This window comes from Orbicella faveolata, unplaced genomic scaffold, assembly GCF_042242905.1.
Source record: "Orbicella faveolata isolate gen_17 unplaced genomic scaffold, um_ofav_v1 contig_47, whole genome shotgun sequence".
In the NCBI taxonomy this organism is placed as follows: Eukaryota; Metazoa; Cnidaria; class Anthozoa; order Scleractinia; family Merulinidae; genus Orbicella; species Orbicella faveolata.
Window position 1 is genome coordinate 26168253 of NW_028301577.1, and position 14628 is coordinate 26182880.

Consider the following 14628-nt stretch of genomic DNA (forward strand, 5'->3'; position numbering starts at 1 on the left):
GTACGTAAGAGACAAGCCACAAGAAACAGGTTTATAAAGGTATGTATATAAGCTTTAGTAAACACACAAACCTGTCACGGGAAAATATTGTATATTATACAATCTGCCAAGTAAAAATCGTGCAAACCATCTCTTGATCGACTGACTTTTTACGACCCGATATGGTTTGTTAGACTTAGAAATTCATTTTCGTGAATATTTAATGCCGTCTTCAGTGAGAAAAGGTTCCTGACTACAATGCCTCTCATGTTAACAAATATTTGAAGTCTGGACAGGACAGTTTTTCTTGCCTGCTGAATCTTGGTTGATTTATTCAAATTTCAGGTGCACCGGACGTACGTACCGGTTGGTTTCCGTTTTCAACTGCGTCAGCTGCGTTTGCGACCTCCAAGGCACCATTAAATACGAAATTTACAGGATCTAAGTCTTCTTTCTCCGTATACTGAGTATTTTAGTAGTAGGTAAGTGTAGCGAGTGCTATTTTTAGAGCTGACATAAGAACAAATTTGTGGGAGTCACTTGGCAGGTTCATTTACATGATGTCGCAGTTAGAAATGATTTCTTATTTATTTGATCTAACGAAATGTCGAGGCAACAGTGCACGTTTCACGCCAAGATTCTTTAACGGGGGTCATCGAGAAAAGCAAAAGGAACTTTGTGCTTGACAGGTTTATGAAAACTGGTGACACGCTTTAAGAATGACTGACGTGAATTGTTCTTTTTGATGTCATTTTAAATATCAAGGCGTCAGTGCAATTTTTGTGCACTTTTGTTTTTGGGAGTCCGTGAGAAGAGTAGCATCAGCTGACCTTGGCAGGTTTATGAAAAGTGATGACGCGCCGTTTGAGCTTGGTTGAATTTATTTCTTTAGTTAAAGGTCAAAGCGTGCATACACTGCCGGCTGCTACCTTGCATACACTGCTTGGCAATATCCTTTTCAATTTAAACGAACTGAGAATCTTAGCTCAGAGTCGGTTAAACAGTCGAACGTGCCACGGTGAACAATGGAACATGACGGAAGTTTCTGAGCACATTTGCAGTTTGTTATAGACCCTATTCATAAATGGCCGCCAATTAAAAATTCTTTTGTAAGTATTAAAATTAGCCCAACTAACTCGTTTTTGAGTTAATAATTCAAGAGATCTTTTACTCTCAAACGAGGCTAGTTGAGCTACCGTATTTATTTGACTAAGCGCCAAGGGCGCTTATTTAATATTTGGACTTTCAGGGTAGGGACTTATTCGAGGTTGGGCGCTTAATCGAATAAATACGGTAATTTAGATGTATACAAAAGAATTTTATGTTGGCAGCCATTTATGAATAGCGTCTATAGGCCAGCAATCGACATATATGTCACGTGCAAGTGGATCAAATATAGGCATTTGAGATAGACCAAAAAAGCAGACAGGGAATAGATCGTTTATTTATTTCCTATTCTAACGTGTCAGTTATGCAGGACCAAGCGAAAAGGACATAAAAAGCTTTTTACGTTATTCTACGAAATACTGTTCATCGTCCCCGATTATTTAAAACCCTCCCTTATTATTACACTAGCAGTAAAATAAAATAGAATATGATTATCAGCCTAGGCGCACTTCCTTTTCCATTGCAGAAAATTCATTCTCCTTTAAAAAAAAAATCGCGAGTCAGATTATCCGGGTGATATGTGTGAATCAGGAAGGACGCTCAGAAGCATGCTCTTGGTACGACAATCTGCTGGATACTGATACTGTAGATTCGTTATAGTAGGGTTGATCTTCGTTCAACTGGCTTATGTCCATACAACAAGTGTCTGCTCGCATCCAGTCTCCCAGATCTTGGCACAGCTCGGTAAAGGTTGGCCGAGCATCAGGATTGTAGTCCCAGCAACGCGTCATCAATTGATAGCTGTGTTAGAGAACAAATGTGAAATAGCTCCTTATAAACATTCTGTTTAGTCTACGATACATTTTGCAGCACATTAGACGACAACCTTCTCCCATATTGAGAGAGTTCGGAAACTGGTTAGCATGATAGGAGAATATAATTTACATTTGAAAAGCGGAAATGTGTGTATCATAACAAAATCATCTCGAGCTAGCTTCGCTTCTGCTCCTGATCACGAAGTATGGGAATGTTATATGTACCATTAGCCTCTTTTTTGTGGACCTTTCTGCTTTTTACAAGTATAATCATGAATGCAACCACTCACAACTCCTCTGAGCATGTCTCTGGTTTTTCCATTCTATGTCCTCTTTCCAGCAGTTTCAGAAGGTCGCTGTTTCTGATGGCGGGGTAAGGAAAACCACCTGAAAAATAGTTTCTTACCTTAAACTAAATTTTTGCAACATTAATTTCTTTGAAAAGCAAGTCATTGTTGTCTAGTAATAGTCAAATTAAACTGAGTTATACACATAAATCATTTTCAAAACCATAAAGAATGAGGTTATTGCCTAACCAAACTGCAATAAGGGGTTACATACTCTTCGTTTAACTCGCCCAATTTTGCAAACTACTGGGAGGTATCGGATCTGTCAGGGATATATTTACAAAGCGCACTAGAAAAATAAAGATTAAAAAACCCTTACCAAGAGTTGCAATCTCCCAGAGAACGACTCCGTATGACCACCTTGAAGCAAAATGTTTATAAAGAGTTTCCTCAGCTACAAAATTTCTTTAAATTAACCTTGCAATATTTAACCCAAAACTTTTCTTGTTCTTTTTATACCGGTCATGTTGGTTTTATGTTAATGATAGAGCACTTTATTTCCTGCTAGTATTGCTAATAATATACTACTTATCGCGGAGGAAAACATATCCATGTGCAGGTTTCGTCCCCAGGGGGGGGGGGGGGATCCCATATAAAAAGGACATGTGTGCTCGTCGTAACTTTTAGGGGTAAACAAAAGCGGTTTTCGTATAGCTAGTACCTCTTAGGGTGGTCAGCCTAAAAAAGGTCCACAGCGGGAGCTTTTGTGAGACCTTTTAGGGTGATTGAGCCGAAAAAATATATGATAGGAGATAATGTGTAAATTGGTACTTCTCAGCGGTGAAAAAAACAACTCAAAAAACAGGCTCTTGGTATCTCTTAGGGGTTCTTTTTAAAATTTCCGACGAGCAGCCTCGTCCCTTTTACATGGGAGTCCCCCCGGGGTTTCCTCTACTGTCTTGCTGAACTCGAAACGGCTAGACTCCTCTGTCCTCAAGGAAGAACCGATCGTGCTTATATAAAAGCAAAAACTGAATACAAAAAAATCAATAAAATGTCCAAGCTTCACTGCTGGAAAAGTCAGGAAATTATACCTCGCTGATTCTCATCACCCTATCCTTGCTATATAACCTGATGTGAGTACTTGAGGACCACAGATTTTTAACCATCTGAAGTCATGTATTCAGATTTTTGTCACTCCTTTCCCTATTTTTTGCTAACGAAACGTAAACGGATGTTAGCGAGAATATTTTGCCACCCTCCTACCCTTCGGCGAGGTGTTACCCTTCTTTGCTAATGTATTTACAATTTCATCACGTGGGCAAAATTTACTCACCCCATAACTTATCCATAGCTCGGCGAGGAGTGACCAATGTGACAGTAAAGAAGAATTACTATCCATGTGTCAAAAGGCGGAGTAACACTATCTACATAAAAGGTTAATTCACTTACACATCACTCTTTTCAGTAAAAACACCATCATTCATGGCTTCAGGTGACGTCCATTTCACTACAATTTGGTTTTCCCTGTTTCGCCGCAAACCAAAATCGGCGACTTTGGCAAGGTTGGTGTCACAGACTAAGACATTGCGAGCGGCGAGACCTCGATGGACAATGCCCTTTGCTGATAAGTATTGCTAGACACAAGAAATATCGTTAATTAATCACTGCTGCTTAATACTCTGAATAATATAAAGGTTCCAAAATCATTAGACAACCGTAGGAGAAGGCGATTAAGACTTGCATGTTGCCAGCAGAGACCGCGCAGTTATAATCTTCAAAGAAGACTGGGAGAAAAGGAAAAGTGGAAACAGCACGGAGATTTACCGTGCTCGGTTCTAAATGGGGAAAGACGACTCTCTTGCCGTCATCTTTGAAAATGCGAGACTTTTGAGCAATAAATACAAGATACCCTGAGTTAACATAAGCAGATGAGGGACTTTCCAAGGTGGACGAAATGAGTATTTCGATAAGAAATGTAACTGGAAATGAGATCAAATGATGTTTTACTCCTTCAAGAAGCCTCCATGACTTCGAAACCGCACAAAGCTCCCGGGGAAACTCCCATATAAAAAGGAGGGGGGTGCTCGTGGAAATTCTCAAACAAAGCCCTAAGAGGTTCCAAGATCCTGTTTTGTGGACGTGGCTCTAAATTTTTTTCACCGCTAAGAGGTACCAATTCTAAAGCAACACATTACCTCCTGTCATATATTTTTCGTCTCAATACCCTGAAAGGTACCTTTTGAGGCTGAACACCCTAAGAGGTACGGTACCAAAACCCCTTTTTTTAACCCTAAAAAGTACGACGGGTACCCCGTCATTTCTATATGGGAGTCTCCCCCCACCCAGGGCAAAGCTTTTCTCAGTCCCTTACCATTCCCTGTGCGATTTGCCAGCAGAAGGACATCACGTCCTGAGAAGTCAAGGAATCGTGTTTATCTTGATCATGTTCTTCATCCTGCAAGGACTGAGCGCTGCTAATTCTTATGTCAACGCAGCTCTCAGCTTTCGAGAAAGCGACGTTGACTTGGCCAACATCGTTGGTATCAAGCTCACACTGCTGAAGAAATCATTTACGTAATAAGTTAAATATAACAATTTATTTAGCATTGGAAGAATGAAGTAGATAAGTACTCTAGTTTTTAAGCTAAATACTATTGACACTTTAATTAGGTCTTTCTTTCTTTCCTCTACATCAAAAGAAGCCCGGACTCGATCAAATTTCAAGACCGCTTTTGCGAACTAAGTGCATGCTTGACCTCTTTACCTTTGTTCTTCGTTCTCTTAGAAAAGAAAGCAAATTTCCTTTTGCTGCAAACTCCACGATGAGGAAATTTGGTGCGGACTTGGTACAACAGCCAATCAAACTCACGATGTTCTTGTGTGAACCAACAGCTTTCATCAGGGTAATCTCTTCTATAAAGTCGTTCTTCTGATCCGGAGTGGCATTGTCTGAAACGTAAGAGCAGTTTATAATCAAAGTGCTCTATGAGCAAACCTGTGAATTTTCCAGTGAATGATGATTAACATGAGCTAACCTTTGCGTAATATGGAATTAATCTTTTTAAAGACAAAAACAAGCTTTTTTACGCTTAACATTTTATACGGTCAACAGTTAAAATTTTCATAATTTTACGCCTAACGATTAAATTTCGTCCCATTTTATGGCTAACAGTTAACCTCATTGAGACCCTCACTTAAGGTAAAGTCCACTTAGCAATCCGGTTTTAACATTACCTTGTAGCATCTTCACAACTACAATTCTTGTCGATTTTTTTCTCGTCTCGATGGTTTCCTGGGTCGATGGTCCGTGTGCTATACACAAACGGGTTTTCATGACTCCTATGTACACTTTGCCAAAGTCACAGTGACCGAACTCTTCGCATATAGTGACGTCATTGCGCTTCATTTCCCATCCCTCATTCGTCTCTTTTTTGCTGTTAACCTCGTTGAGTGTATATTCCCTGCAACATTAGTTTTCAAGATATAAATGCTAGCTCTGATCTGATTGGATGAAATCTTAAAAACAGACGCAGGTAATCCAAAACCACTCACATGGGAGGCTAACCTGTCAAAATTATCACGTAAGGAGTTTAGGGTTCGAGTGAGTTTTTCAATAACCAGGCACTCGTTTTTTCGGACTGACCTCACAGATTAACAGCCTGAAAGACTGGATTAACGTGTTGCTAACATGGATATACAGTTTTTTTTGTTGGGCTTATCTTTTCAGACCGGAAAGAGTCTCTTCTGTTTAAAATATTCTTGATCTTGTATCTGATTTGAGAAGAATTGTTCCGCGAAAAAGTTTAATGTCTTTAATTGCTCGTACGAAGGTAATTGGTGATCAAAAGCTTCAAGACTTGATGAATTGAATCAAATACAGCACATTTTTTTCAGTTTAAACATACTGTTACATGTAACATGACAAGCAGACCGGAGAGTTGGGAAAGAAATTTCGTGGTCCAGTAAGATATAAATCCATACTGAGAAATCGATCTTGGCGTGGACAAAAAAACGTAACGCCAGTTTCATTGCTTAGTCACCCATGCACGAGTAAGCCAGGTTTATGAAGAAAGAATACATTTAAAAAAGTAACTGAAAAAAAAAAACGATACAAACCTCGTTCTTCTTCGTTTCCTCAGAATACAAAGACGAGCAGCTAGCCCAATAACCACAGCCGTCAAACCACCACAAACAGCCATCAACACCATCTCTAATGTAGACAGCCTGTTTGTTTCCATGCAGCTGGCATCCTGGCGTCCATTACCTGGAACTCTTGAAGGATTTGAAACACTTTGTGTTTTGGTTGCAATCGCGGTAGAAGTTGCTGGTGAAGGCCTGATTATCACTGTCGTCGATGCAATCGAGTTGGTAGAATAAACTACCCTTGGTGAAGATTCCGGGTTTCTTGACCCAGTTGCTAACAAAGAATACACGGTTGTTTCAAGGTGTGCACATGATGTAGCTTGCTTAGTTTGGAAAACAGATTCTAGGTCAAAGAACCATAAACTCACTAACTTCCCAGGGAAACAAGAACTTAAACTTTCGACTCGCACGTGATCAGGTCGTGCTCCTTCAAAAGGCGGAAAATTTGTGTGCCCGTCGGCGTCAAGCATTTTGTTTTGTTGTTGTTTTTTTTCTAGTTTTGAGGTCGAGGGAGGTATATAACAGAACACTTGATGACTGGCCCCGAACGAAACAGTGAGTTTTGTTTCCTCTTGACCTTGTGGGTCTCTGGGAAACAAAACTCACTCTTTCTCTTGGGGCCCGTCATTACGGTGCTTAATAACAACGGTTCAGATCATTTTCACGATTTTCTGTAGTGAACAGGGTATTGAAATCCCCAAACATGGCTCGATCCCCAAAACAGGATATACATAGTACTATGCGTTAAATTTTATACTGATCTTGTCATAAGGTCACATTTATCTATACTTAATTTTACACTTTCCACAGTTTCAAGGGATGGGAAATACCTGTAGATGGACCGACGGAACGCTCCTTAACAGCCAATCATGGACAAGGACTTTGGACAATTGAGATGTTGAGAAAGAAAATCTCCTTACCCGTAGTTAGGTTTCGTCGGCAGTAGATCCTATTACTTTCACGTTCATATCCGATCCACTTAGCGTCTGGTGCTATAAAGTAAGCACGAGTATTGTTGTCAAGAACAAAGGATTTTGGCCACGAGATATCGGTGTAATTAGGAAGAAACCAGCCGTCGTCGAAAACGTTTGTACATCTCCAATGTTCGTCGGTTTTAATACCATTACTGGACGACGCCAGAAAGAAAACATCTTTTGCGGAACCGTCTTCAACCTGTACCGCTTGAAGTTTGTGCTGGTCTTTTTTGAGAACCGTCAAGCTGTGTTCTGTTTCTGCTGTAAAAATTCCATCGAGATACAGCCTGATAGTGTTGTTTCGATCAGAGCCATAGATGGATATCAAAGCTATTGAAAGAATTGTTTACAGTCACATAGACATAGACATAAACATAGACAGTTTATTTTACTTGGACAACGCACTTAGCTATGGTAACGGCGCGTCCCATAGACTTGATAAGCAGAGTCTATAGGACGCACCAGCTAGTTTCCAGGTGCGCCAAGAAAACAAAATAACAAAGTAAAAATGTATGTACAATTGGTTATAAAGTGATCAATTTTCACGTTGAATAATAACAGCGTTTACATTGTTAATAAAATTGCTTGCACATCTTTGACCACCTGGAAAGGGTACAGAGCATATAGTTTCTAGTTTTCTTTAAAAACACAAAATTATCTAGCACGCCGCAAGGCCAGGAGGCATTTCACCTGAGACGACTACGAAACTTAAGCCTTTTCCCGCCACTTATTTCATGTTTGCATCACTCAACCATACAAAAAAAAGTATATTCGGTCATGTGTCTCGTGTAGATCAATCAGTTGGGAGCGACTGTGGGACTGACGCAATCCACGCGTCAATAACAGAAATTATAATCCATCAACTATTGATTTAGACGCGTCACGTTTCGCAGTTTTCCGAGAGCGTAAATTGTTTGCCTCTCGGAACAGGAGATAAAGTCTGCGGGCAAATATCTGAGCATATTTTCGCGCTAAAGGAGGGCTGTTGCTTGTTTATTGGCGAGTACATTAAAATCATGGCGCAATATAGTTTCAAGACGCCTCATCGAATATTAAACTAATAACCAAGAGAGTTGTGTGTAAATTACTTCTAGAAAACGTGAGCCGTAAAATCAGTTTGACTTAAATTCTAGTCGCGAGAGCAAAGTCATCCACTGCGACGCTTGCAGCTCAATTCTTACTGAACAATGCTTCTTCAGTTATTAAGAGATCTCAGTCTCGGCGCGTCAGAGGAAATCGTCAACGCATTTCCGCTTGAAGCGCACAAATACTATCAAAATATCAAGTACATGTGATTCTCCGTTGCTTCACTTTCCTTTTCCAGCCGTAGAAACGAAACCAATGTAACAAAAAAGTGAATGAGGCCAAGAGCAGACAGAAAAACTAAGGAAAGAGCTGAGAAAAATTTCGTTTGAAAGTGAACCTTTTTCAGAATTAATGGAAATCGTTGTTAAAAAATTGAGAGCGACGTTAGTGAATTGGACTAGACCTAATTTTATAAAGATAAATCACGCGCTTAATTTGCGAGTAGCACGATGCAGAAACAAACGCAATCGAAAAAGTTCAAAGATTTTCATTGATACTTACTGTTGGTGCTATTTCTTTCCTCCTTACTAAAGCGACGTCTACAGAAAAATCTGATCGCATTATCAATTACCGGATTAATCCAGTAAATACTTGATGGGATTCCATACGCTCTTCTTACGCTGTTATTGTAACTCATGTAGGCGTGCGGCCATGCATCGTCATTGAAATTGGTTTGCTCCCATCCCTTTCCTGGGCTGTTGGTGTTTATGCATTTCCAGCTTCTATCCGTGACCACTCCGTTACTGAACACTCCGAGGAATCCAGTCAAATATTCTGGTTCGTTGTAAACGGAGACGGCAATGATTTTCGTTTCGCTAGAAAAGGAAATCAACCTCGCGACGTCCCAGATGCCATTGTTGTGGCCAACAAGACGGCCGTCTGCGAAAACGGTGAGGTCTTTCATACCGGCTAAAACCCCAACAAAATCTGCATAAAATGATAATAATGACAAAATGAAAAAAGTAACAAACCAAAAACATCTTAAAGGTAAAATATTGAAGGATGCATTTTTCTGATGATTTCCAGCCCAAATCTGAGTGCAAGATCCACAAGATGTTCAAGTTCCGGTGTACATGCATTTCTCAAGCAGTTAAGTCCAAAGCTGTATCTCAGACTGACTTCTAAAAAACTGTCAAAACTCACTCACAACTCAAATCTGACTAGGTGACATGAATTGGTAAGCTACTGAACAGAAATCGAATTGTACAGTGAGAATTGCTTCGCCGAGAATCATGGACGAGGAAGCGGTTCTGTATTGAGATGTTAATGTAAGTTTCCCTTATTAATGTAATTTTAACAATATTGGGAACATGGCGTAGTTTTGTCATTCTGTATATTGAAACAGTCACATAATATGTGTTTATCTCATCACCGCTTCGTTAGGTATAACGTCGTTTACCTTTTGTATTTGTTTGGGTTGTGCGTGTACACAGCCACAGGATAAAGGTGAAAACTCGCATCATTCTGGTTTCTGTTCCCGGGTGTGTTGATGTCACTGCCTGAAACTAAGTTGGATCGTATGTGTCTGTCTGTCAGTACATCACTCGTAAATAGCTCATCTAAGATACAAAATACATACAAAATGGCATGCATTGATCAAATATTTCAAACAGGAAGAGAGAAATATCGAATTATCACTGCGTAAGACTAAACTTGTTAAGGAATTTTGAAATATCTCACAAATAATACCATTGAATCGCTTGATATCAGAAGGTTCGTGAAACCTTGATTATGTGTTTCTGTCCGTCAGTATCTCAACCTTTAAATAGCTCTTCTGAAATACTAATGTTCATCAGTACATACAAAATACATGTATTGATCAAATATTTCATTTACAAACAGAAAGAAACAAACATCATTTTACTTCCGCGTGAAACTAAACCCGTTAATGAATTTTGAAATATCTCACAAGTAATAATACTGAATAGCTTGATATCAGAAGACTCGTGAAACTGGGATTATGTGTTTCTGTTCGTCAGCTTATCAACTTGTAAAAAAGTTGTCCTGGAATGCAAATGTAACATAAAGGAGCTCAGTCAGTCACGGCATTTTGAGTTACGACTTACCTTTAAATTTAAGGAATCCTGAAAATCCATAGTTTACTAAGATATAAAAATACCAAAGAGATAATAATAGACCATTAAGGAACAAGGATGGTTAAGGATGGATAATAATACCGATTACAAACCATGACCTTGAACTCACTGTGCGTACTGGTCGAATCTCTCTATAAGTCACAGATGATTCCGGTAGTTGTCTTCAATAGGGGTAACTAGTGATCGCCTGGAAATCAGGCTTTCCCTTAAGGTGATGGGATAAGCGAAATGAAGGTTATATGAGCAACATAAATGATGGCTTATTACTTATAATATTGACAGCTAGGGCACGCCTTATTAGGGAAATTATAGTGTTGTCTTCACAACTGGTCTATCAAATATGTTTACAAAACAACATACATGTACTGATCAAATATTTCAAACAGGAAGAGAGGAATATCGAATTATTACCACGGAAAACAAAACTGAATATACCACTGAATTGCTGATATAGAAGATTCGTGAGATGACAATAACATTCTAAAAAATGGTACCTTTTCTATTTTATTCTTAAACTTATTCGCCTTCTTTCTTAAAATGATGCTGCAAGAAAATTAGCTTAACACATTTATCACCCTCTCCATTAATTCGAGTTCATGTTTTTTGACTAAGTGATGACTATGTAATTATTGACTCAAGCTAAGGTCACGATAACAAGAATTTTCGAGTTAACGCCGTGGAACTCTAACCTACAACTCGGCAATACGTTCCTTACCAAGAAATGACCATTCTTAAGCATTCTAGTTGGAAAGGTGAAAAGCCGACGAATACATTCGTTTGCATGTATAAAGGAAGGCCGCACCAGCTGAAAGGTTAATAATTACAATGATGCTCGAGCACTGCTACATCCAATATAACGTTTCTTCCTTTTCATTGATAAACATGGTTACCAAATCCGTTTTTATTACCTGTCGGTTTTTTTCGCGCCGATATTAACCAACACTATTTTTTGCACAATTCAGCATTTTTGGCACGCGATCTGAAGTAATTCCGCCTTCTCTCACGTTATTCATTCATTATGGCTGCTATTTATAATCAGTAAGGATGACTTGAGGACGTAACTGAGGGTTTTATGGCGCGCTTAGTTTAAGAGAAATAATGAAAAAGCATCTACAGTTTACTGAAATGAGCTAAAAGTCACAGCATCTAAAGGATTAGTTGAAAAAATGTTCAAAAAAGAAAAATATATAACGGGTTGTTTAGAAAATTTGTAGCTCCAAGACTACTGAACATATTCTCAAAGATATTTCTTACCGGCGTTAAATGATTAATAAGCGTAGAATTAAGTATTTTGAGGATAATTGATAAAACTTGATATGGCACATCCATGAAATAAGTAACGTGTTTACTGCTGAAAGCAAACGCTACCTGTCACAAACTCTTTGTATTTTGACCATCTGCCACAATCGATTCGTACGTGTTGGTTATAATCAGCCGCGCTAAGTAATCTACAAATTCAATTTCCTGTGAGCCAGTTTAATTTGAAATGAAATATAACAGCATTTTTAATATACAAAAACGGGGAACAAATGAGAAAAAAGTTGAACTTTTTTGCCATTCTGAGAACTTGGTCGTTAATTGCAATCACATTTCGGCGAGTTTATCAATGGATAGACACTGAGGTAATTTAAATCAAGATACTTCCTTAGGGTTTTCTGGTGCTTTTTTATAAAAGATATAATTTCACTGATATGATACCACCAGTGCTACATACGTTAATATTAGATATGAAGAACCTCAGCTTCGATCTGTTGGACAGCAGACACATGACAATAGGGATCATCACCAAGTGGTTGGAGTTAAAATGACATAAATAAATATATTTTCTTTCCAAAAGAAGGCTAACTTCTAGACTGACGCTGGGTTTAGGAAACAAAAGATAAGTTTCACCAAACCATAAATTTTACCTTGGAAATAGTACGCAGCAGGGTGCTCAGAAAAAGTTAAACAAACTTTCTTAACCTGCTGTCTTCCTTATAGCTGAAACAGGCATGCATGCGACTTTTTACCGAGCAAAGCGTATTAGTTATTAAACTCTATTCCAGAAATAAATGTTTTGAAAGCCGGCGGCCAAGAAAAACATTTTAGTGTTGACTTAAGAAAACGCTTTAAGTTTTCATCAGGTAAAGCCGAGCAACTGAGTGAAGTCAATATTGAGCGAAATGATTTTCAGCAAAGAACATTGTTTAACCACGTGACAGAATCAACCGTTCCTATATGGGGACTGCACATAAAATCGCCTTGAAATTAAAAAGCGGATCTCTTAACTGCTTTTGGAGTTTTTCAGAGTCAGTTTTGCAAAATAACGAGAATATAATTAACACAGTAAAATTGTTTAATACGTTCTTTTGCATGCCGATGTCAAAACACCCATTTTCATTCCATCTAAGGTATGCATCATGTGAGCAGATACAAGGGCTTTCCCTGCACCTTAATTACGAAGATTAATACAAATATAGAAATGTTTAGGCTGAAAATATTATTGTGAATATTCTAAGATTAAAGCGTGTATTTCTGTTTTCGAACTTATTTGGTGTCTGGATGGTATTGCTTCAATTCTGGAGCCAGCCTGCAGACATTAAAGCCTGATATGACACATATAACTTCTTGCACAAATGTTATTAGCATCGAACATGCGCAAGTGCTTTTTTTTTGTTTTTGTTTTTTGTTTTTTGTTGTTTCTTTTTTTTTGCATTTTGGCTAGTTTTGCCGTTTAGAGAAAGGAAGAATTTATATGGCTTAGTTAAAAACATATAACTGTATTGTGGTTACAAATTCTCTACACACAATTATTTTCTTTTCAGATCAAAATCTCAGCCTCGGGTTTATCCTTAAGTATTCTTAAAATTTCGCAAATTACAGCCTCGATATTCTTATAAAATGCATTTTCATAAAAAAAAGAGAGACTGTACCGAGTCTACGATTGTCTGTTTAGTAAAAGGGATAAATTATCACTCAATTAGACAATCGGAACAGACAATCATGAGAAGATTTTTAAGATCGCTGTTTCTAGCTGGGAAGCGCTGCATCAATATTATTATCATATCAGAAATCTTGACAAATGCTCGGGCCTGGTGATAACTTTTTCATTAAGTTTTATCTATCTCCAAATCACATGTTATTTCACGCCGAGAGCAAATGAAAAATTACCCGAAAATTAAAATCAGAATTACTATGGCAATAAGTTGTATAAAGTTAAAAATGGGCTTTTACGAAGAGAAAATATGTAACCAATAAGACTTAAGCTATGGTAAGTTTTGAATGTCCTATCAGATCAGCTGTTAATTGCAAATTGTAACCGGGAATACATTTGTACGATGACCTTCGATTTTGTGTAACCCAACGTTCCCTTGAAACGCTGAAAACTATGTTCCCAAAGCCCGAGGTGCACCGGGTATACAAGAAGGAAACTTAATGGTGAGTTCAGTTGTAGAAAAGTTCTAGAAAGTAGATTCTGGGGTCAAATTGTCTGATTACTGTGAACTCTTCAAGATAAGATTGCAAAGGAGATAAATTTCAATGAGATTTCTCTTATGCTTTGCTTGAAATATTGATTTCTTTTAAAACAATTGCTTCACTTAAATGCAACGCCGCATGCTAAGACTCTCACAACAAGATTGCTGGTAATCCACTGACAAAAATCACTTAAACCTCAGTTCTGTTGCTTGGTGCATCCATGAGTCATATCAAAGTTATAATTTGGTTGAATTTCAGTGGCTTGTGCTTTACAGGCACAAGTGATTCCCTCTTGCTTAATCACAAGAACATCTTGCTGCGAACATTTCGCAAAATGTTATTTATACAACCACTTGCATGCTAGTCGTTATTGATCATTCTGATACCTGTTCATATCAAACAGATGTTTTTGTCTTTGCTTGTTTTTTAAACAAGCAAAGAAGAAGGCTGAACTGACCTGAGAATTAGATTTATTTCCTCCCTGGTGTTGCTCTATTTTCAATTTTAATGTCAAACTTCAGTCTCACTTATTTATCCATTCGCGACTATTGCCACGAGGTTTGTAATTTGTTTTTTTGTTTTTTTTTTCTTCGTTAGAATCTCCCAAACCGGGAACATACTAAGAATTGTTTATGGGTAGATCGATAAGGGCGTTGCTTGACAAGTAAAAGAGGCCAAGGCA

General features: G+C 38.3%; 1 protein-coding gene across 1 annotated transcript; it reads right to left on the minus strand.

Annotated features, from left to right (window-relative positions):
* Positions 1-1407: 1407 nt before the first annotated feature.
* LOC110068749 (uncharacterized) lies at positions 1408-10698 on the minus strand. Its single transcript, XM_089278856.1, has 13 exons — positions 10600-10698; positions 10461-10496; positions 9794-9899; positions 8896-9321; positions 7255-7638; positions 6308-6608; positions 5426-5652; positions 4956-5140; positions 4563-4748; positions 3641-3825; positions 2568-2608; positions 2192-2288; positions 1408-1887 (listed from the first exon to the last, which is right to left on the minus strand). The coding sequence occupies exons 2-13, from the start codon at positions 10488-10490 to the stop codon at positions 1674-1676; spliced, it is 2382 nt and encodes a 793-aa protein (XP_089134982.1). The 5' UTR covers positions 10491-10496; positions 10600-10698; the 3' UTR covers positions 1408-1673.
* Between the last annotated feature and the right edge of the window lie 3930 nt (positions 10699-14628).